The following is a 24,335-nucleotide window of genomic DNA, read 5'->3' as shown; positions in this document are numbered from 1 at the left end:
CCTCTATTTTTTTACACTACCTCTATTTTAGAGTTGAAAATAGAGTAATACATTGGAGTAAAAAAAAGCTCTATTTTTTAGTTACTCTATTTTAGAGAATATAATAGAGATATATATTGAAGAGGTCTTAGTTAAATCAACTTAATTTTATGTCAAATATTCTAATATTAGTAGTATTGACAAATAATTAAGTGAGGATTAACCCGTGTTAACATAAATTTAATAATATTTTATTAATTCCAACATTTCTTCTTTATAACTCATCTACTATATAACCACATTATATAGTATTTTAGACTTTTTTAATTTTACATATTCGTAATAATTAAAAATTTTATTAGGTTTATATATGTTAATTATGATATTTAAATAAATGTTAATCGAAATTTTTTTTACGTTAAGAATCAAAGCTCACAGGTTTTAGGAAACAAAATGGGAATTAAATTGTTGTTTTCTTTGTTTGGGAATAATTCAGATATTTTCAAAACACAACAGAATGTGTGGTTAAATGTATGATAGTTTCCATTTCCATATTGATTAATGTTGTTTTTTAGTTGGAATGAAATGTAAAATATTTAGGAAAAAAATCTGGAGTAATGTTAGTTATGGAAATTTGTTAGGGGTTAATGTTATAAATAACTTTTTAAATAAACAAAACTAAAAGGACATAACACAAAATGTATTTCAAAAATGTTAATATAGATTCATATCCTACTCTGTTTCATTATTGCTAAATTTAAGAATTTTTATTTATTTGTGGTGTGCAAAAAGTCATATTCTTACAATGTTCGATCATCTTTGGCAAATACAATGAGTAATTTTTTTGGCTTCGAATGGACCTTGATACTTCGATAGGGTGTGGAAAATTCGAACAAAATTATACTCACAAAGGAGACAAGACATGACATGGCATTGAAGAACATGTATATCATGCATAGAGATTATACATTGCATACACAAAAAAAAAAAAAAAAAAAAAAAAAAAAAAAAAAAATAGAGAGATTGTAAAACACCAAAATAATCTGCAGACCGTCTAACTCAATCTTTGACCTATCAAAGTCTTGCAAAAGCAGAACAGACAATCCATATAAGACCAAGTGCAACATGGCCTAATCATGAAAAAGAAAACTAATAAATATATGAAACCGGTTTAGCACATCAGAGTATCAGACCATCTTAGCAATCCTAACCATATATACAGCCTAAGTTAGCTAGGGCGCGAGCTTCTGGGCACTCTTGACTGCTCTTACATAGCAATGCAATCTCCATAACATGATGGTGTCCTGAAGAAAACACAGTTCGGTTGAAATGCTGTTAGTGTTCCATTTAAACTTACCACGACCAGAGAATCAATAGACTACGCATTGTGACTTACCGCCTTATCCAGGTTGACTACAACCTTATCATTGAAATCTCTGCCACATGATATGTCATGGTTTCCTACTATTTCAGCGACACGGTTGAGATTTCTTTCAGGCAGCTCCTTGATTGAGTTCTGAAGCTCCCGAATTTCACCATGAGTCATAGGTCTGTTGAGTTAACGACAATACATAAGCAACCAATAACAAAGAATGCTATCATTTTGATAAGGTAAACTCTTTAGCTGATCATATAATGGCACTAACTCTTTAGTCTAATTTAGACCAACACTTATACCTGCAAGTGGCCACAACATCGTCAAGAAGTTTCTCGAGCTCCTGCTGCATATTGTCCAGCTTTCAAAAAATAAAATAAAAACATATTAGATGTTTGATTTTTCCCGCAAGCTAACAATGCACAGTAGATTCAAAAGAAGAAGTTCATTACTTTGGACAGCAGAATACTAGAATACTGTGACGTTATGTTCTTGACCATATCAGGGTCAGAACTCAGAAGTAGCTGAATGTCATCTTCCTGAAGGTCATTTAAGAAAAGAAGAAAAGAGAATTACAAAACACCCGATTACAACAACAATGCCATGATGAAAACAAATGTGCATGTTTCAAGCAAGTGGATTAACATACTCTCTCCCTTCCGGATTCTTCAGGAACGAAATTGATCGGTGAGGATGACTGACATTTGTTCCCTAGCTGTGAAATCAGGTACATAGAGCTCACACATTCCTGCATCTGCAAACCAAATTACAATGATATCGAATACTCCTTCATCATACTAGCAACAAAACCATATCAGAAATAGCACTTTGATGTTAATGTACCTCATCAACCTCTGGAGTTAGATTCCTCACACACCGCCTTAGCAAGACATTCAAATTCTCTTTCTCGAAATTGGACATCCCAGCTCCTATGACACTCTCAGAATGTCTCTCACTGGCTTCTTGTTGTTGATCATGATGAGAAGAGATCCTCTCACCTTGAGACAAAAGCTCAGTTACTTGAGATCTGTAATTAGTAAAAGAGTCTGCTCTGTTTCTTTGGATTCCAGGTGACAGAGACGCTTCTGCTGTTCGTTTACGCATAGCTTTAATAAACACTGCAATGTGCACACAACACAATTTGAGAAAAGAAAAAAAAAAACAAAACAAAACTTGATAAAGCTATCATATAACATGCATCATTGAATCTATAATCAAACCATGTAACACACAATAATAACTATGAATTTATAAAACCCTAGAAGTTCTGATTACACAAGTTTCAATCCAAAACTTCAACAAAAGCTATGAATCTGAGAGTGCGAAATCGAATTGCAAATCAAAATTGAGAAATTTAGCGAACCAAATTGAGTATCGGAATCTCTACAGTGATAGGAATTGAAACGACGCTTGAGGGGAAAGAGGTAAAGGAAGGACAAAGATCAAGGAGACGCGAAACTCACCGTGAAAATATTGTCGTCGGAGATTATTGTTAATGACGGAGAAGCCGAAAAGGTTAAAAAGTGATTTTACGTTAACAATGCAGTGGTTACGTGTTTATGGAACACCTGAGTGAGTCGTGGGCCAATCATAAGCTTACGTTATGAATTGAGTATGATTGGGCCTCAATTTATATAGGCCTTAATGTTTTTTTTTGGTCAGTGATTTTAAACTGTTTGTTGACCGTTTTAACTTTGTTTGGTGTCAAGCGCGTAAACGGTAAAAACGGTGAAAATATTGAAACTGAGATATGAATGATATACTAGAGGCGACGGTGATGTAAGTGTGAAAGTCTAAAAAACTAAACTATGATCGACCCTGTTCGGAAACCTTGTCGACACATATCGATCAAAAAAAGTACAATGCTAGCGTTTGATATTGGAGACGCGCCCTGCAACTAAAGCCCTGTTCGTTTGTTAATCGCAGCGACCAACATTAGCGACACAAAATATAATGGAAAAACAGAAGGAGAGATGGAGATTAAATGAGTGAAGAGTCGCTACAACAGATCTGAAGTGAGAGAAAAAACAGAATTACAGTCGCTGGAAATTCCAGCGTCTACGGAATCATCGAAACAGAGTCGCCGCGACAGATCTTGATAAGAGAAGAAGGAGATATGAAGGAGAAACGAAGGAAAAACCCAGGCTTTTTCTGGGTCGCTATCGCTCATCGAGCGACACCAACGACCGATTTAGAATCACATAGATATTGCCAACACAAGTCGCGGTCGCTGATTATCGGCGATGAGATATGTGACGTTGAAAAACAAAAAACAAAAAAAAAGAGATGTGACGTACGTTGAAATTTGGGTGAATTTGTGTGATGACCAAAACAAAAAAAGGAACGAAGAATATAGCCTATCTAACGAAGTAAATTAAGTGAGTAAAAAAGATAGCAGTGAAGAACACGCGCAGGGAGAAGAAAAAAGGTGTGCTGATGTCATAACAAAATTGATTTTACCCCTCCTCATTTTAAGTCCTAATTTAATATTATAAAAATAACTAAATAAATCTTGCAATAGTTTAAAACCATAGATTTTTTATTTATATAACATGATTTGAATTTTGAAATTCTGATAAGAATTAATTAAAGTAAAAAATAGTGTCCATTTAAAATTTAAACTATATAGTATAGAATAAAATTAAATAGTATAGAACGAAACCTATTTAATAAAATAATTTTATAATAGTGGTAATGAGAGTACGGTACTAGTGGTGGTTATACGATACGGTGGTGGCTACAATAAACCCTAAACACTCTTTTGTAAACCCAAACCGACATATAATTTCGTTTAATTGTAAAATTTAAACCCTAAACACTATTTTATAAACTCAAACCGACATATAACTTTGTTTAATTGTAAAATCTAAACCCTAACCACTCTTCTATAAATCCAAACCGACATATAATTTTATTTAATTGTAAAATATAAACCCTAACCATTATTTTATAAACCCAAACCGACATATAATTTTGTTTAATTGTAAAATCTAAACCCTAACTACTCTTTTGTAAACCTAAAACGATATATAATTTTGTTTAATTATAAAATTTAAATGCCGAATTTAACAATTTCCGAAGAAATTACACTATACCCTAAGGGATGCAACATAGAGAACCCAAACTATCGAATTAAGCGCATACTAAAATTATGTTACAAGGAAATTAAATTAATAGTAGAATGGTTAGTGAATTAATTAAAGTTTTTTTGTTGGTTACTTCTGCCAATTTCCCAATTATTGCAATAGTTTCAGAAATTACACTATACCCTAAGGGATGCAACATAGAGAACCCAAACTATCGAATTAAGCGCATACTAAAATTAGGTTACAAGGGAATTAAATTAATAGTAGAATAAATATATTTTAAGAAAATGTAATAGAATATTATTGTATTCTATATAGGATAGTAGAATAAATAATTACATTATTTTAGTTACTTATTGAGTTAAAGTTGTTCAATAAAAAATCAAATAAAAATATAAAAGAAAATGTTTATTTTAAAATAAGATTGTGTAATCCAAATAATTTGTGTAAATAGATTTATGAAAATTGCCCTAGATTTTATTGTAAAGTATAAATGAATAAATAAGAGATAAAGAAGAAAATGAGAAAAATAAAGGAAAAAAAGAAAAAGAAAGGGAGGAGGGAATGCACATGAGAGAGAGTGTATTTAGCTGTTCATAATGTCATATGGGCAAAACTATCATTATTATAAAAAATATAAAAAATATTATAGAATGATGGTTAGTGAATTAATTAAAGTTTTTTTGTTGGTTACTTCTGCCAATTTCCCTTGAAATTTGTAGTCACTCCTTTTGATTGCACGAGAAGAAGAAGAACATGGTAGATAAAACAACTTAAATGAGTATTCAAACATATATACTAGGTAACTGGATTGACAAACATATATACAGAGATGTGACAAAGGTATTATGGTTGGTGTATTGAATAGTATTTTATATGGTTTGAGTTTTAACATCAAATCCTCAAAAAGTATTCAATAATAGTGGATTTTGAAGTAATTAGTTCAATAATATTTGATTTTATTAGACTTAAAAAAATCATAATTGAATAACATAGGATTTGTATTCAATATCACTTAAAATGATAGATTCAATACACATTTTTAACTCCTGTTTTTGGATTAAGCATACTATTATTTTTATTATAGTCTCTTCATGTTTTTTTTTTTGACATTATTTGCCTTTTATGGTATGTGTTGAAATTCTTTAGCTCTTTTTTTTATGATATCTTATACAATAAAAAATAAATAAAAAGTTATTCAAAATAAGCTATGGAATATTAACATGTAGCATTATTCATTTGTGACATTTATATGTTCTTCTCAAATTAACGAAAATTCTAACAGCTTATACTCAGGCTTTAACAACCGATCAGCAGTAAGCTTATTAACAATCATCAATGATTCGAGTGACTGGTTTTTTAGCTATCAGAATCCCAAGCTCGCTCCAAATTCTCTTTCGGGATTCGAGTGACTGGTTTTTTAGCTATCAGAATCCGCTCAACGAGTATAAAGCAATAAAGTGTTTAACTAACACTAAGCATAACCATACCAACAAGAGGATTCTAACCTACCAAACAAAAGCACGACTCTATTTTAAACTTCCACTTCATACGTGATAACTGGTATCAACTTTTAATTTCTTAGTTTTTTTTTTAGTAGAAACTACAAATTTGATACCACAAAATTATTCTTGAAATTGAATAGAATTACAATAGTCAGTGTCACGTGTTCTAAATTGTCTCTTGAAAATTACAAATTACCATCACCACATGTTCTCTCTTTTACTAACAAAAGATGAAACCAATGATATTTTTAAGACAAGTTCCGATGGACTCGGTCAACCAAAACTTCGGTCAACTCTTTAGAAATCCCCTATAAATTAAATTTTGCTTTCCTTAATTTCTCCAAAATCACTCTTTTCTTTTCTTTCACCTTTACCATAAAAAAAACACTCGATCGAGAGACACAAGAAGAAGACGTAATAGACCATACCACATAAAAAAAAAAAACATATTCACACACATCTTTACAAACAAAATGACAATGACACTTAAACTCCTATCTCTCGCCGTAGCCGCTTTGGCCGTAACCGCAGTCTTCGCCGCCGATCCACCAACACCGGCAAGCGCACCTAAAGCCAACGGCGGGAAAAACTCGACCTCTCCTTCTCCCGCGGCTTCAGCATCCCCAAAAGCAACCGCCTCCCCCCCAACCTCGCCACCTACGGCTGCTCCGACCATGGCCAAGAAAAACTCCACCGCAACTCCAAGCCCTTCCCCATCTTCAGGCAGCGGCAACACCGCAAAGTCTCCGAAGTCATCATCAGCCAAAACTCCCGCTGCAAGTCCTGACTCAAGTTCCGACGATTCTTCCGAAGGTCCTTCCAGCTCGTCCGATGCACCAACCGCCTCCTCTCCGCCAGCTCCTACTCCAGACATGTCTCCATCGTCCGACGGAGCTGGCGCTAGTGACGTCCCTGAAGCTTCGCCTCCGACCGGAAGAGCCTCATTGCTCGAGATCTCTCTCTCCGGCTCTATTCTCACCGCCGTTGCATGGCTCTTCTTCATATAATTTGAATATCACTATTTTTTTGGGGCTTTCATATTAAGACTATATTATACGTTCCATATCAATTTTTTCGGTTTATATTAAAACAGTTCTCGCTCCGATCCGATTTGTAACACGTTAAATTCACGTGCATAGTACGGAGGTTAGGATTTGATGTTGTTATAAAATGTTTAGTTTGTGTTCTTTATGATTTATGTAACCTTTAGTCATTATATCAATAACCATGATATTCTGATCATGGTTCGAAGGGTCTATTTGTATTTTAATTACATCCATTTTTTTTTAATGATCCTTGCATGGCTAGTATATATAATAACATCTTTTTAGTGGACAGCAATGCAGAACATCGTTAAAAAATGGAAAGATCTAATTTAATAATTAAAAATTAAAATTGCAAAACCATCGAGATTCCGTTTAATTATTATTAGGTTGAGTATAGCTTGGCAAACTATAGACCAAATCAACAAAAAAAAAAACCAGCTATTAACGAAAAATAGTTAGATATAGAATAATTATATTGCGAAAAAGAGAAGAAAAGAAAACTAGAGTCATAAGTTTAATATATATAATAGAGATTTCTATAATAATATTACAAAAAACGGGTTGAATTTTTTCTTTTTGGTATCAGAGTGCTTACGGTCAACTATAGCTTGTTAAGTTGATGTTTGGGATTGCATGTGATTTAGTCAATAGTGTGTGGCATGAGTCCTATAACATCCTCTGCGAGTCCTCAATGAGATTTCACGGTAAGTTGTATGTTTGTGTATGCAGTTTGTTGTTTGCTTAGCCTTCTGTGTTTGGTAGTGCATATTGTTAGAAGTGGAGTTGTTGCTTATCGTGGTCATGGATGTTGTCGTGGTCATGGCCGTGATCATGGTAGGGGCAGAGGTCTAGTTGCCAGCGAGGATGTCGATCAGAGTGTGAACGCAAAGGGCATCGACGAGTCGCAGGCTTTCCAGAAGGGGTCAGTGAGTGTGGCCAGTGGTGGTGCCGATAGGACCGTATGCGCCGATGAATTCGGTATGGGCGGTGTTGGTGCCAAGTTGGTCGGTGGTACTGGAGTTCCGGGTGCGAGATTTCCAGTAGGTGGATCCTCTGGTGGACGTGTTGACCTGGCGAGCTTGTTGGAGCGGTTGCCGAGAGTTATACCGGCACAGGCTCCGATGGAGCGGCCTGTGGTGGCAGAGGTGCAGCAGCCAATGGCTGCAGGTGCAAGATCCCATTCCCATTATGTTACCATGCTGAGGGAGATGGGCATGATCAGTATGGAGTGGGTTCTCGGGCGGTACCGACCCTACTGTTGTGGATGCATGGAGGATGAGAGTGGAAAGTAACTTCCAGTCTCTCAGATGTCATCAGGAGTTTTGGGGGACATAGGGGTCCATAACCTGATAGGCTATGATCATTTATGGTGGAGGTCAGTGGCTGCCATAAGGGTGCAGAGGGAGATAACTTGGGTTGATTTCGTGGAGGAGTTCAACTGCAAGTACTTCCTTCATGAGACACTAGAACGGTTGGAGGTGCAAGTCATGTAGTTGTCTTAGGGGACTCTGGTTGTGCGTGAGTGGACGTGGAGTTTAGTCGGCTTATGATGTATGGGGGCTGGGCGATGGATTCCGAGGAGGCAAAGGTCAGGAGTTTCATGAGGCCCCTTCCGAATTATTTGAGGGTCCACTGTAGAGGGCGGAGCTATGCTAAGGGGACGAAGCTGGTTGAGATCGCAGTTGTGGTTGAGGAGGATATCCAAACACATGCTAGTAAGGGCGACAAGCCTACGCAGGAAACCAAGAGAAAGTGTGAGGCTACTTAGAGACCGAATGGTGCGGGATGCTACGAGTGCGATAGCATGGACCACAAGGTGGTGAACTTTCTACAGAGAGTCGAGTAGCGGGCAGTGCTGGAGCAGCGGGCGGATACCCGAGTGTGCTACCATTTCAGGGAGACGATGCGTATAAAGCCTCGTTGGCCCAAGTTGTACCAGATGGCAGTAGCAGCGGTGCATGCTGAAGGACAACCATGAGTGCAGCTGGGTGTGCAACCGGTGGGACGGATCAAGCTGACGTCATGAGTGTACTCGACCGTGGAGATAGGCGGAACTAGTGCACGAGCGATAACATGTATAACTTCTGAGACTCAGAATTTGTAGATTCAGTAGTTCAGATATTATGTTTTGTCTGTGATAGAATGTTAGGTTTTTAGCACATGAGGTTTGTGTAGGGACCTTATTGGTGGGTGGGTTTACGTCCCACGTCATATTTGATTCTAGAGCAACCCATTGCTTCATTATCCTGGAGTGCGCGAAGAGCGCCAATATCATTGGAGATCCCGAAGAGCGAGGGAAATTGTAAGAGTTGCGGGAGGAAAGTTTCTGAGAGTCCTTGGACGGGCGAGTAGAGTTGATATTCAGATTGCAGGAGGGTCGAGGCTAGAGGATTTGCTTATCAGCTCCGTGGAGTTGTATGATGTTATCCTAGGGATGGATTGGTTGCATCGATACATGGTTCAGCTGGATTGTCATCGGGGTAGAGTGGAGTTTGAGCGAGCCAGGAAGGGGAGTTGTTATTTAAGGGAAACAACTTCTAGGAGTCTTGTGATTTCAGCCATGCAGGAAGGGAAGATGATCGAGAAGGGGCGGGAGACCTATCTAATTACAATCTCGATGTCGGAGTCAGTGGGACAACCTACAGTTAGCGGTATTCAGGTTGTGGAGGAGTTCAGGGATGTGTTCCAATCGTTGCAGGGGTTACCACCATCTTGGTCTGATCCCTTCATGATTGAGGCGGCTTCAGGATAGCTCCAATAGAGATGGCAGAGTTGAATAAGCAGCTGGAGGATCTTTTGAGAAAGGGTTTCATCCATCCTAGCATGTCACCATTGAGAGTGTCGATGTTGTTCGTTAAGATGAAAGACGGGAGTTTCTGCTTGTGCATTGATTACTGGGCTTTAAACCGGGTCACTGTGAAGAACAAGTACCTTCTTCCCATGATCGATGAGTTGTTGGATCAGTTGAGGGATTCTACTTTGTTCTCTAAGATTGATCTGGTGTTGGGCTATCATAATATCCCGATAGATGAGGCGAATGAGAGGAAGACAACATTCAGGGGGAGGTATGGGCATTATGAGTTTGTGGTGATGTCGTTCGGGTTGACTAACGAGCCAGCAGCGTTCATGAGATTGATGAATAGCGTCTTCTGAGAGTTTCTGGATGTTTCTGTCATCATTTTCATCAACAATATCTTGGTTTATTCTAAGAGTCTTGAGGAGCATGCAGTGCATCTGAGAGCAGTTATGGAGAAGCTGTGGGAGCAAAAACTGTATGCTAAGTTGAGCAAGTGCAGTTTCTGGCAGCTGAAGCTAGGATTCTTGGGTCACATTGTTTATGCAAAGGGAGTTTCAGTGGATCCAGAGAAGATTCAGGCCATTAGGGAGTGCCAGAGAAGAATGTGCAGTTTCTGCTGACTACCACGCTGGTGTTGGCACTACTAGAGCAGAATGAGCCTTACGTATACAAATGCTTCTGGATTTGGTTTGGAATGTGTGCTGATGCAGCAGGAAAATGTTATTTCCTACGTTTCGCGACAGTGTCAGAAGCATGAAGCCAATTACCCTATCAAATAATTAATAATATTATTAATAATTAAGAGAAACTTTTGTTTCAAATATGATTTTTTCTCCATATTATATTAATGGAAAAATATTTAAGTATATAAATAAATAAAATAGAAAAATATTTAAGTATATAAATTTTGGTATATTAATGTGAACATATTTCTAATAATTATGAGAGAAAATATGACATATGTCAAATATTAGCATTGCCAAATGTCAAAATATGAGAGCAAGTTTAGAAGAAACCTTACCATATTTTTAAAAAATATTAGAAAATAAATAAAATGGACAAATATTTAAGAAGTATATAAATTTATTGTGGTATATTAATGTGACCATATTGCTTATGATTAAGAGAGAAAGAAGATGACACATGTCAAATATTAGGATTGCAAATGTCAAAATATTATAGCAAGTTTAGATAAACCTTAGCATATTTTTTAAAAAAATATTGGAAAATAAATAAAATAGAAAAATATTCAAGAAGTATAGAAATTAATCGTGGTATATCAATGTGAATAAATTGGTAATAATTAAGAGAGAAAAAGATCACACATGTCAAATATTAGCATAGAGAAGTTATTCTTGGTAAAATTAATGAAAATGTAAAAATTGAGAAAATATATATATTTATTAATTTTTAATTATCATAAGTAGAGAAATAAATTCTGATAAATTAGTGTAAATAATTAATTAAGATAAACTTTTGGTTTCATATATGAATTTCTTCTCCACATTATATTAATAATAAAAGTGCGGAGAAAAAATAAATAAAATATTGGAAAATAAATAAAATAGATAAATATTTAAAAGTATATAAATTAATTGTGGTATATTAATGTGAACATATTGCTAATAACTAATAGTGAAAAAAGATGACTCATATCAAATATTAGAATTGCCAAATGTCAAAATATTAGATCAAGTTTAAAGGAAATCTTATCATATTATATAAGATGGTTTGTGTATTGTTTTCCCTTATTCACATTACATCTACATTGCATATGAAACAAACAAACTAGTTAAAAATACCCTAACCAAGTAACCATATTCTAAAAATAGTTAAAATTTATAACCATTTTCTAATATATAGAGAACCAGAAACAGTTCATGAACACAAATATGAGTTAAAAAAAACAACTCCTAACCGTAAAATAGCAACTAGCTCACCAATCAAAAACCTCCATCTCCTATACAAGTTTAAATTCTCATCATTCTCCATTTCCCCATTCAATTTAATTCTCCTTGATTGTTTAGTCAATCTGCTTAATTTGAGAACCTCACAAGAATCATCTTATATTCAAACTAGCTAAATAATATAACCCCAAAAAGTTCTACACGATAAAGAGCTTAGGGGATCAATATCAACACACATATATACGATGGCCAACCAATTCTTCCTCGTCTCCTTTTTCGTACTTCTCGCTGTCGTTAATGGAATCTCAGCAGCTGATTCTGGAAAGTCTCAACCGCCATCTTCATCAAAGACCCTTGCTGACAACAAAGCAACAACAGATATCTCTACAAAGAACTTGATAGATAGTCTTGGTCCATCTCAAGATTATCCGGATTACGAAATCCCCTTAGAACTTGCACCAGACGGTGTCACAGTAGTGGGGGATTACGTTCCCATTAGTACCGACGAAAGCAGAAAAAGTATTACCGATACGCTTGCACAACCTGAATCGGATCAGGAGGATGGCGAAAGGTCGAGCTCCGACTCTAGATCTTCTTCAACCGTTTTGGCTGTTGTTGTTGCGGTGGGAGGAGCCAGCTTATTTTTCTTTTGAAACGGACAAAGATATATGATGTTGTTCGATCAATCATAGAGTGTGCAACATGATATACTTATTATTTGTGTAACGTCAAATTTGATTTTGCGTTGAGCCTTTTTTTAATATTATTTATTTATGTCAACCGGAAAATTCTTTAATAATATGTTGAAATAGCATAATAACCTCAGTGTCATGTATTCGAAATAACAAGATAAACGTAATCATGCATGGAAAATAAAACTGTAGAAAATACCCTGTTTCTTAGCCCAAACATCCGCTATAATCTAGTAGATGATCGATGAGTTCATACAATCTTTGCGCCTTCAAAAGGTGTCTTCCAACTACTTTGAAGTTAAAGACTTTCAAAACCATTGCCGTCCATCAGATTCACCAAGTTTGACAATCACCTTCATATACCATCTTCATGTATCATACATTTTTGCATTGCAATAATAAGGTTTTTTTTATGTCATGTATTCGATTGGATACACGTTAGGTTTGATACATATACATTTTTTAAATATTGCATTCAAATGGTTATAAGTTATTCGGTGTTTTTATCTTTGTATAAAATGTATTACTAATATAAGCCATTATATTGAAAATTAGGTATATTATTAGAATAATCTTTTTATTTTCTACAACAATTTTTTAAAAATATATTAAATTTAAAATTTATTTTGAGCACCAAATGTCCGATTATATAAGTCACAAAACATTTGAACCAAAGCCTTATGTGACCCAAATGGCGCATGACTCTTGAATTCAAGGTTATTTTTCTCAATATTTATTTACTGGTTTAGTATAATACTTTTAAAATACATAAAGAAATTAACCGTGACCAAAAAACAAAAAAAAAAACAAAAAGTTAAGTAAAAATACTAGGCTTATTAAACAATTAATTACTTTTGTTTTCCACATAATGACATTTGTTACATCGTTTATTTTCAAAACAAAATTCCAAAATGTAAGCATGAAAATATATACTATTTCTTTTTTTAAACCGAAACAAAATAGCACGTTTTTTTGCAAAAAAATCACATATTAGTGTACCAAAATTAAGTAATTCCTCTGTTTTTCATAGTTTGATGTTTAGTAATTTTCACATATATTAAAACAAAATAAATATAATTTATTTATTATTATATACTTTTTCTTTTAATTATTTAAAATGGTCCTTTTTCTTTCTCACATATCTCTTCTCTTTTCTATTTTCCTACTTTTTACTCAAATATATAACTAAAATAAAATAAAAATACATATTAAAAACTTGAAAAAATCAATCTTTTAGGAACAAAAAAAATTCCCTAAAACCTCGAACTATGAGAGACAGATAGAATATTAATTAACTATCAAGACAAAATCTATATCCAACTCATAGCATGGAGGACAAGAAGAATGTGTGTACTGTCTGAGAAAATTGGACGTAAACAGCATCCTGTTGCGTTTGAACGTGTTGCCGACAACTTTATGGCGTTGGCCCGTTTTTTTATGTCAACTCCATCGATCCACAAACAATGTTCCCTTCTTCGTGATTGTTCTTCGTGATTGGCTGAACAAAATCTTTTTTGACAAACTTTACTGTATATAGTGGGTTCATGTTATAGTATTGAAGTTTCTTTCTCAAATTACTTAAAAATAAAAGTTCCACCTTACGGTAGTTAAGGTAGAATGAAAACTTTGTAATAATTACAAAAATCTTTTACAAGGATTTAGCGCAAAAGAGGTCGCAAATAATATTGGTATATGGTTGATGCATGTTAAAAACAAAAACAAAAAAACGAAAGGATGTTTGCTAGCTTGAAAATTATATTGATATTAAACTTAAAAATCATCAATCTCTCGCATATGCCTAGAGACATAGCAGACGCATTACACATATAACATTACATTTTAAAGCACTTCACCTTAGAAAGAAAAAATCTCTTACCATTTGTTAAACATACGCACCATTGCAAAAGACAATGATCCAATAAATATCTTCTCTCTTAATGATTTCATTATCATTAACAACGACGGCCTCGCCGACAACTCAAAGTGCCTGCCGTCGTCGTGATGGAACCCACAAGTGACGATGGCCTAGCACTCAGGCTTGAAGCTCTTGCATAAGTCGAAGGTGCTTCCGCTCCCGACTCCCGGAAATAAGCTCCGTTCAACAACATATCTCCTTCCGATCTCCAGTTCCAGTCTCTCCATTGGCTCTCGGGTGCATCTTCATGTTTAGTTACCTATCCATATAAATTACAAGTAAATATATATTTATGAACATAAGATATTAAACATTTATGAAAATAATCTATCCATATTGATTATGTACTGTACCTCTTTATTAAATCGGGTGTTCGGGGCGAGAAACCTATTGCCTTGGCTATATATCGTCGGAGAAGCACTTCCTCCAATTGCATACATTTCCCAGTGAGTATAATCATTGTTCACTACATGGAAATATCCATGCCTGCACCTGTTTAATTATTTATAACCAAAACCATAAACATTAGCATTTTACTAACCTTTTCCTTTCAATTTTTATGGTTTAAAACAATTGAAAAAATGTTCTCTCTCTTAGTTTTCTCGAATTTCTCATATCAATATTATTTAAGTTTTTATGATCTCCCTATATCCAATGTACGAATATAACAAACGTCAAAATTAGCATTTCCAAGCATATATATAAAAAGTATAAACAAATAATACACATATACACTCAATTCTGCATTGGCATATATACCGCTATCATCTTTCTCTTATTAATCCACTGGAATTAAGTGGAAACGAATACGAAGATATAACGAATATGGCCGACACTTGTTTTTGATTTAGTGGTACAATATATTCATCAATTCGTATCTCATTTAATAAAAAGAATCTTCTATATATGGTGGTTAAAAGGTCTCATTCCGCTTTTGTTGACTTCTTCCATACTCTATACTATAGTCCCTAAAGTGAAGCTTTCACATTCAAACTACTCTTTATACGCGTGCTTCGCATACAAGCCTAATATAAATGTATTCTAACTACTATTGATACATATGTGTGCACGCAATGAAGGGTAAAAGAATTACCGTGGCATTCTTTGAACGAGTCCTTCTCCGAAATGGTTAAACGCAATTGTGACTTGCATGTTCTTGTCCTGCGTGTAACTATCGCTATGCCCTAAAAGCATGACCTTGTCATGGTGAGTCATGTGGTTGTTCGATATGGTTATAGCCGTCGAACCGTGTATGGCGTCTATGAGTCCATCATCACAGTTGGACAACGAGCAATGGTCAATCCACACGTGTTTCCCTCCAAATATCGCCACCGCATCTCCATCGGATGGGATCCACAATCCAGTGTGACGTGGACCATCTCTAATCATGCCACCTACAAACACAAAATATTATTAGCATGTATATATATTAGAAACATTTGTATTCATTATATTAAACACTTGCTAAAAGTATAAATTTGCCTCACCTGGTCCTGGTTTGCAATCATGGATGTTAATGCCATGAATGATGATGTTGGTTGCATAATGGATCTTTAAGCAAGGTCCATTGGAAATGTGAACACTCGAGCCTCTACCATCGATGGTCTTGAAAGATGTGATGATAAGTTCTTTTTTTAGCCTAATAACCATATCTCTCTTGAAAATGATCCACAATGGTTCTTCTTGTGTGACTGCGTGTCTTAGAGTTCCGGGTCTAGGGTTCACCGGATCGTCGTTGGACGGATCCGTAACTACATAGATTCGACCATCCCGCCCACCGATAGCATTTTTGCCAAACCCGATAGCACAATCTGCTAGCCGTTGGCGGTTTGTTTCCCAATTAGGGTCACACCTCCAACAATCATCGATAGGATTTCCGGTTCTGCAAGTTAGGTAGGCCAAGCTCCTCCTTGTCGCATTGAATACACTTCTACAAAGAGAGAGAAAATAGACAAAAATTCTTAATAATTACATAACTGATTCTGTAAATAAATGTGAAACATTTAATATGTGGATAAAAGGAGTACGGTTGAAGAAAGGAAATAAATAAATGTGAACATATTATGTCGGTTGAGGAAAAATTGTTGGAAAATTGGCCAATATATATGCACTAGCGAGCTTCACTTTAACCCTTTGTGATATTACAGATATACAGTAGTTCACATAAAGTCCTTTACTGGGTAACTATCATGTGAACCATAGTGAAGCTTAGTTTTTGTGAAAAAGAGCTTTCTTAATTAAAAAGTTTAGACGTTTAGTTTACAAAATAATTGGGAACTGAATCTGTAAAATGTGAGCTATATATAGTAATAATAGAACCAAAATCATGTTAGACATTGTTAATGGAATAAAATGTCGCAGTTTATTTATATACATAATAAATGTATCATAATAACATTTGAATTTCACAAAAAGCCACATTGTTCTATCAAACTTGAAATTATCATATTCAAAGCTTTGTTTGAAATGTGACGTACCTGTTAACTTCGTCAACTACAAGATTTGAATCTTGAACATGGGCCAACGACGAACTCTTAGAAAATGCAATCGTGTTGCAGATTGATAGAAGAAGTAAAAAAGCGTAAGCGACATTAGAAGACGAAGACATTATTCTAAACATAGATGGAGAGAAAAGGTAATAAAAAGAGAGTTCGTGTTTTTGTGTTGAAGCCTGTTTTTGTCGGAAAGTATTTAAAGAGGAAGAAGAGTTCCGGGAGTGAAGGCGTGATTTATTTTTAAACTATTTTCGTGAGATATACAATATAGTTTTTATTAAAATTCACTATGGAGTTGGGACCCTACGTTATCGTAATTTCAGGTGAACATATAACAAACGGTTAATGTTGTGAAACCGTTAATTGGGCTTAGTAGTCAAAAAAGTATTTGCTTAATGTCAACCTTATTGACCTCCAACGATGCCGTTTTAGGAAATTCTTCAATTTGTCTCTCTCACATTTGCAATCAAAGAAACCAAATCACAGGATCAAATTTATGTGTGTTTAAACGAAATGATGACTCTTTGTGAAAGTAAAAACCTACTAACCGTTAATTGAGCATGGTAGTCAAAAGTAACTGCCTAAAGTCAACATTTTTGACATTGAGAACGATGCCGTTTCGTGTTTTTTTTTTCCTTGCATTTCTACATTTAAAGAACAATTTGTTTTGTGACATCATAATATCATATGTTTTGCTTGTGAAGTGTGCAGAGGTAATGGTAAGAAGCTAATCTAACTATAATGATCCTTTTGGAAGCTTCAGGGGACCGGAAGATCAAATGCAAAGTCGAGATAGCAATATTCTCGAATGCAAAGTCGTATGCAAAGTCGAAGATCAAATGCAAAGTCCTCTTGACTAATTCCTTTTTTTTCGATTTTCTTCTTCACCCTCGTATGCGGCCTAGCCAAATGATCATGAATCATACTGTAACAAGTAACACAATGATTAGTCTTTTTAATTAATTATTATCATATTGTATGTGTAGAAGATAAAGAGGCCCAAGCCCAAGTCCAAGTCCAACAAGAACAAAACCCAGTCCAACAGCATCAAAATTTGATCGATAATAAGACAAAGTCTCAACGGTCAAAACAGAGCTGCAGAGCCGGTACGGAGGAGGGTGTCGTCTTCTCTCATCCAAACAGATTTGAGCTTCTGGAATCCTCTTCTCATGACTCATTCTGATACAGCTGTCTATAGTGATAAGTTTTGCTTTTGTGAGGATTCTAGAGTCATCTTACCTCTTGTATATAAAGGCTGTAAAACCCTAAAGTGATTATTAAGAAAGATACAAAATTATTCACCAAAGTCCTCTGTTTTCTAAATCCGTTCATGGTATCAGAGCCGCTGTTAACCTTCACAGGTGAAACAATGGCCGCTGCTTATCCCTTTCCTGATAATGTTCATGTCACTAGCTCAGTCACTCTGAAGCTAACTGACAACAACTATCTCTTGTGGAAAACACAATTTGAGTCTCTTCTCTCCAGTCAAAAGCTTATCGGCTTTGTCAATGGTGCCGTCACTGCACCAGCTCAGACTCGCCTCGTCGTCAATGGCGAAGTCACCAACGAAGTTCCCAATCCCCAGTACGAGTTGTGGTTCTGCACCGACCAACTTGTCCGGTCGTGGTTGTTTGGTACGTTGTCAGAGGAAGTCCTTGGTCACGTTCACAGTCTCGCTACGTCCCGCGAGATCTGGCTATCACTCACTGAAAACTTCAACAAGAGTAGTGTCGCTCGGGAGTTCTCTCTCCGTCGCAACCTCCAGCTTCTCTCCAAGAAAGATAAGCCTCTCTCCACCTACTGTCGTGAGTTTAAGTCAGTTTGCGATTCGCTGAGTTCCATAGGCAAACCGGTAGATGAGTCGATGAAGATCTTTGGTTTCTTGAATGGTTTAGGCCGTGAGTATGATCCTATTGCAACAGTGATACAAAGCTACTTGAGTAAGCTTCCAGCTCCAACCTTCAATGATGTCCTCACTGAAGTTCAAGGGTTCGATAGCAAATTGCAGTCTTATGAAGATTCCAATGCTGTCACACCTCACCTCGCCTTTATGACTGAGAAAACAAACCCGTGTGCTCCTCAGTTCTCTTCAAATCAGAGAGGTCGTGGTCGTTTTGGTGGGAATCGAGGCAGGGGAGGCTACACAACAAGAGGTCGTGGATTTCCACAACATCAGAGTGGGTCTGCAACGCAGGGAGAGAGACCCGTGTGTCAAATCTGTGGACGTGTTGGTCATACGGCTCTGAAGTGCTACAACCGTTTTGATAACAACTATCAAAGTGAAACGATGCCTCAGGCCTTCTCCTCTCTGCGTGTCTCAGATGAAAGTGGACGAGAATGGCATCCGGATTCAGGAGCCACTGCTCATGTCACTACATCAACCTCAGCTCTCCACGAATCAACACCATATGAGGGCAAGGATGCAGTGATGGTTGGTGATGGTGCTTACATTCCCATCACACACATCGGTTCTACCACCATTTCTTCCTCAAAAGGTACAATTCCATTGAATGAGCTGTTAGTATGTCCTGATATGAAAAAATCCCTCCTGTCTGTCTCGAAATTGTGTGATGATTACCCTTGTGACGTGTTCTTTGATTCTAACAAGGTCTATGTAATCGATTTGAGTACTCAGAAAGTGGTGGCAAAGGGTCCTCGTAAGGAAGCCCTTTATGTGTTGCAGAACAAGGAGACTGCAGCGTTCTTCTCAAACCGACAATGTGGAGCTGATGTGGACACTTGGCATCGTCGGCTAGGACACTCCAACTCCAAGATTTTGCAACACCTTCAGAGTAGCAAGGAGATAGAAGTCAATAAGAGCAGAACGTCCCCTGTTTGTGAGCCTTGCCAGATGGGGAAGAGTACCAAGTTACAGTTTTTTTCTTCTGATTCTCGAGTTTTGAAACCTCTGGATCGCATACATTGTGATCTATGGGGTCCCTCACCTATTGTATCGAACCAAGGATTCAAATATTATGCAGTTTTTGTTGATGATCATTCTCGCTTCTCTTGGTTCTACCCTCTACGCTTGAAATCCGATTTTCTGTCTTTCTTCATTGCTTTCAAAAAGCTAGTTGAGAATCAGTTTAACACGAAGATAAAGACTTTTCAAAGTGATGGTGGGGGAGAGTTCACTAGCAATGCATTGAAAACTCACTTAGCAGACCATGGGATTAAACACCAGATATCTTGTCCCTACACACCTCAACAGAATGGAGTTGCAGAAAGAAAACATATGACATCTGGTGGAGCTTGGCTTGTCTATGCTGTTTCAAAGCCACACCCCTCTCAAATACTGGGTAGAAGCTTTCTTCACAGCCAACTATCTTATAAATCTCCTACCATCCTCAGTTCTTCACAACAAGAGCCCACATGAAACGCTTCTCCAACAGAAAGTTGACTACTCCTTTCTCAGAGTGTTCGGGTCTGCTTGTTATCCCTGCTTGAGACCCTTGGCAGAGACGAAGTTTGATCCCAGATCATTACAATGTGTGTTTCTGGGTTATAGCAATCAATACAAAGGATATCGTTGTCTATATCCTCCAACTGGAAAAATCTATATATCTCGTCATCTTTGATGAAGGTATCTTTCCATTTAATGACAAGTTTAAACATCTATCTCCTACGTATCAAACACCACTTCTTCAAGCTTGGGGAGCCTCAGAATCATGTCACACACAAGAAGACATGGCTACAATACAACTGCTGTCTAAACCGACCATCGACCCTGCAACAGCCCCAACTGAGGAAGTCGAAGTACCTGTCACTGATGATGCAAATCTGAATCACTTATCAGATTCCGATACAGAACTTGGTGATAATGAAGTAGAGGAGGTTCCAATACCTGATCATTCCTTACCAAATAATCAACACTCTATGACGACAAGGGCAAAGGACGGAATTCAAAAGCCAAACCCACGGTATGTTTTACTTGCCTCAAAATATACTACAGATGAACCTAAAAGCATAGTCTCGGCAATGAAACATCCAGGGTGGAATAATGCAGTCATGGATGAGATTGGTAGGATACACATGCTGCATACATGGGATTTGGTATCTCCCACGGAAGACATGAACATTCTATCCAGCAAATGGGTCTTCAAAACCAAGCATAACCCTGATGGAACAGTAGATAAGCTCAAAGCAAGGCTCGTAGCTAAAGGGTTTGATCAAGAAGAGGGACTTGACTACCTAGAGACCTTCAGTCCAGTTGTTCGAACAACAACTATTCGGTTAGTACTTGATACTGCCACAAATCAAGGATGGCCAATCAAGCAACTGGACGTATCCAACGCTTTTCTGCACGGAGAACTGCAAGAGCCGGTATTCATGTTTCAACCTACGGGTTTCGTTGATCCTGAAAAGCCAGATCACGTCTGTCGGCTCAACAAAGCTCTCTATGGCCTGAAACAGGCTCCCAGGGCCTGGTTTGATACCTTTAGTACCTTTTTAATCGACTCTGGCTTCAAGTGCAGTATGTTTGATCCGTCTCTATTCGTCTGCAAACAAGGCAACAAGATACTAGTCTTACTGCTGTATGTCGATGACATACTTCTTACTGGCAACGACACAACTCTGCTTGAACAACTTCTCAATGCTCTAAACAACAGGTTCTCCATGAAGGATCTTGGTACACCGAAATACTTCCTTGGGATAGAGATTGAGACATGCAAAGACGGTCTGTTCCTGCATCAAAAGGGTTATGCTGCTGACATTCTTCACCAAGCTGGAATGACAAACTGCAACCCTATGCCTACGCCTCTGCCAGAACACCTGGATAAAACGGATACTACACCATTCTCTAAACCTACATATTTTCGAAGTCTCGCAGGGAAGCTTCAATACTTAACAATAACAAGACCAGATCTCCAGTACGCTGTCAACTTTATCTGCCAGAGGATGCATGCTCCAACCAACTCAGATTTTACATTACTAAAGAGAATCCTCAGGTATGTCAAAGGAACTCTAGACCTCGGCATGCCAATCAGGAAGCACAACAACCAGTCCCTCTCTGCATTTTGTGATAGCGATTATGCTGGTTGCAAAGACACCAGACGGTCTACAACAGGGTTCTGCATTTTGCTCGGCTCCACCTTAGTATCTTGGTCCGCAAAACGGCAAACAACGGTCTCCAACTCCTCTACAGAGTCAGAATATAGAGCTCTATCGATCGTTGCTCGAGAACTCACTTGGATCTCTTCTCTGCTGCGAGACCTCAGAATTACACAGTATCATCCAACTCGTGTCTACTGCGATAACTTGTCGGCTGTCTATCTAACCGTTAATCCTGCTCTGCACAACCGGACAAAACACTTTGATAAAGACTTCCACTACATAAGAGAACGCGTTGGTTTGGGGTTAATAGAAACACATCATATTCCTGCAACATTACAACTTGCAGATATTTTCACGAAACCTCTCCCACGACCGCCCTTCCTTGATCTTCGAAGCAAACTTGGTGTGTCTGCTCCTTCAGCCCCTTCCACGCCAAGTTTGAGGGAGAGTGTAGAAGATAAAGAGGCCCAAGATCAAGTCCAAGTCCAACAAGAACAAAACCCAGTCCAACAGCATCAAAATTTGATCGACAATAAGACAAAGTCTCAACGGTCAAAACAGAGCTGCAGGTACGGAGGAGGGTGTCGTCTTCTCTCATCCAAACAGATTTGAGCTTCTAGAATCCTCTTCTGATGACTCATCCTGATACAGCTGTCTATAGTGATAAGTTTTGCTTTTGTGAGGATTTTAGAGTCATCTTACCTCTTGTATATAAAGGCTGTAAAACCCAAAAATGATTATTAAGAAAGATACAAAATTATCCACCAAAGTCCTCTGTTTTCTAAATCCGTTCAGTATGGTACGTAATCATCTCATCACAATTCTCAAATTAGAACATATATTGGTTTGTTAATTGCTATCATCGACCGTCACAGCGTCACTCTTATTATAACACTACTTTCAACCATTTCCAATATTCCAAGTTTTTTTTTTCTTTTTTTCTTTCGGTGCTTAGAATTGTTTGTCCACCTAATCGTAAAGATGAATGCCCAAAATAAGATTCTACAATAATGTGATAACCAAAGGATGATCACTCCAAACTATCATGAAAATGAGAAACTGTATATGCGTTGAGCATTTGAGTTGATAACCATACCAGGACAGTGTACCCAATAGTGAAGATGAAATGATGGATACCAAAAAAAAAAAGATTCCAAAATGTATTTTAACCAAAAAAAGATATAAGAAAATTATGGTCACTCCAAACAATTTGTTTCCATTTCACCATATACCATCCAAAAGTCGAAGTGAGATGATTTCACTTTGATCACTTTCAGTGTATACTTCTCTGATTTAAAGTCAAAGCCAGTTTTTTTTTTTTTTCTTTTTTCTTTTCCTACATTCAAATTGGTATCCACAATCTGATACTCTATTTTTCAAACTTTTGACATTAGTCATGAAATATAAGAGATTGGACGCTTTGAGCATTTGGATTGATTTATCACACATATCAGTGAACAAATTAGAGCTCTTACTAAGATCAAACCTTCTTATGAGTATATAGTTCTCGAATATAATTATGGAATTTCTACCGGTGCTACATCCAACATGATCCCTTTCTACTGTAAGCAACATCATACAAAATTTTGACGACATACCAAAACTGTTTATATATAGAGAGATATACGTCCGTAACCGTAACTGACTGGAAAACAATCTATATGCTCAATAAAGACCCGCAAAAAATCTATATACCAGGAAAAGAAAAAAAGGAAGTGATATACTCATTTTCTTTAGATACTTTCTAGTTTGTTCAACCATTTATCATGATCACATATATCATAACCACATCCCCCTCCCCCATATATACTCCGATATGATTCTCATTCAATTCTTTGAAAGGATCACGTGATCTGTTAAAAGATAATCATCAAATATGGGCTTCTGCTTTATGTTAGCATAAAGCCAAAATAAAACATGAGCCCGCGGGCCTCCTCCAATAATAATGGAGAAAACATTTCTTAATTAATCTCTAAAACTCTTCTTAATTACAATCGTGGCATTGTACATTAGTTTATATCAATTCGAGATAGTACTAGTTAAACACATCGTCACGAGCTTTAGAAAGAGATTGTCTAGGACTTAACGTATGATTATTATAATTATTATTTTTGGTCAAACATGTATGAAATTAAATTTGGAAAAATAAAGTCAAACACCAAGAAATTTAAGTTCGTTTTTAACCAACAAGTAAAATAAAAACTTGATATATAATAGTACTATTATATAATAAATCACTATATGTAAACATATATATTTCATCCATGGAATAAAAAGTAATATGTGATCAAATACTACTTCAGTATTCAAATATGTTTAGCTTAAGATTTGATGTTACAACGGATTCATTAAAAGGCTTACAAATTACAGTCATCTCCATGTGAATGTAACAATTTTTTTTTTTAGTGGCAATTTTTGTATGTTTGATTTATTAATCAATTTAAAGTTCTAAAACCGTGCATGGTGGATAGAAAAAGACGAAT

The 24,335-nt window shown here is 36.5% G+C and overlaps 4 protein-coding genes across 5 annotated transcripts; 2 read left to right on the top strand and 2 right to left on the bottom strand.

The window, feature by feature from the left end:
- Positions 1-1,002: 1,002 nt before the first annotated feature.
- Positions 1,003-2,922, bottom strand: LOC104790398 (uncharacterized). 2 transcript variants are annotated; one of them, XM_010516148.3, is made up of 7 exons: positions 2,818-2,922; positions 2,198-2,472; positions 2,004-2,108; positions 1,807-1,893; positions 1,657-1,715; positions 1,376-1,529; positions 1,003-1,283 (listed from the first exon to the last, which is right to left on the bottom strand). In XM_010516148.3, exons 2-7 carry the CDS (start codon positions 2,456-2,458, stop codon positions 1,212-1,214), a joined length of 738 nt encoding a protein of 245 aa, XP_010514450.1. In that variant the 5' UTR covers positions 2,459-2,472; positions 2,818-2,922; the 3' UTR covers positions 1,003-1,211. The 2 variants fall into 2 exon arrangements, with proteins under 2 accessions (XP_010514450.1, XP_087310186.1); XM_087454060.1 differs by having other exon boundaries at positions 2,718-2,820.
- A 3,371-nt stretch (positions 2,923-6,293) lies between these two features.
- Positions 6,294-7,235, top strand: LOC104790397 (uncharacterized). The gene has a single exon (XM_087455568.1). It carries the CDS (start codon positions 6,419-6,421, stop codon positions 6,950-6,952), a length of 534 nt encoding a protein of 177 aa, XP_087311694.1. The 5' UTR covers positions 6,294-6,418; the 3' UTR covers positions 6,953-7,235.
- A 4,369-nt stretch (positions 7,236-11,604) lies between these two features.
- Positions 11,605-12,520, top strand: LOC104790396 (uncharacterized). Its single transcript, XM_010516146.3, has one exon. The coding sequence runs from the start codon at positions 11,941-11,943 to the stop codon at positions 12,346-12,348; it is 408 nt and encodes a 135-aa protein (XP_010514448.1). The 5' UTR covers positions 11,605-11,940; the 3' UTR covers positions 12,349-12,520.
- Positions 12,521-14,124: 1,604 nt separating this feature from the next.
- LOC104790395 (putative pectate lyase 11) lies at positions 14,125-17,101 on the bottom strand. Its single transcript, XM_087452959.1, has 5 exons — positions 16,780-17,101; positions 15,790-16,232; positions 15,396-15,696; positions 14,656-14,794; positions 14,125-14,561 (listed from the first exon to the last, which is right to left on the bottom strand). The coding sequence occupies exons 1-5, from the start codon at positions 16,920-16,922 to the stop codon at positions 14,340-14,342; spliced, it is 1,248 nt and encodes a 415-aa protein (XP_087309085.1). The 5' UTR covers positions 16,923-17,101; the 3' UTR covers positions 14,125-14,339.
- Between the last annotated feature and the right edge of the window lie 7,234 nt (positions 17,102-24,335).

This window comes from Camelina sativa, chromosome 6 (assembly GCF_030686135.1).
Source record: "Camelina sativa cultivar CO46 ecotype springtype chromosome 6, ASM3068613v1".
In the NCBI taxonomy this organism is placed as follows: domain Eukaryota; kingdom Viridiplantae; phylum Streptophyta; class Magnoliopsida; order Brassicales; family Brassicaceae; genus Camelina; species Camelina sativa.
This window is presented reverse-complemented; position numbering and strand designations above follow the sequence as displayed.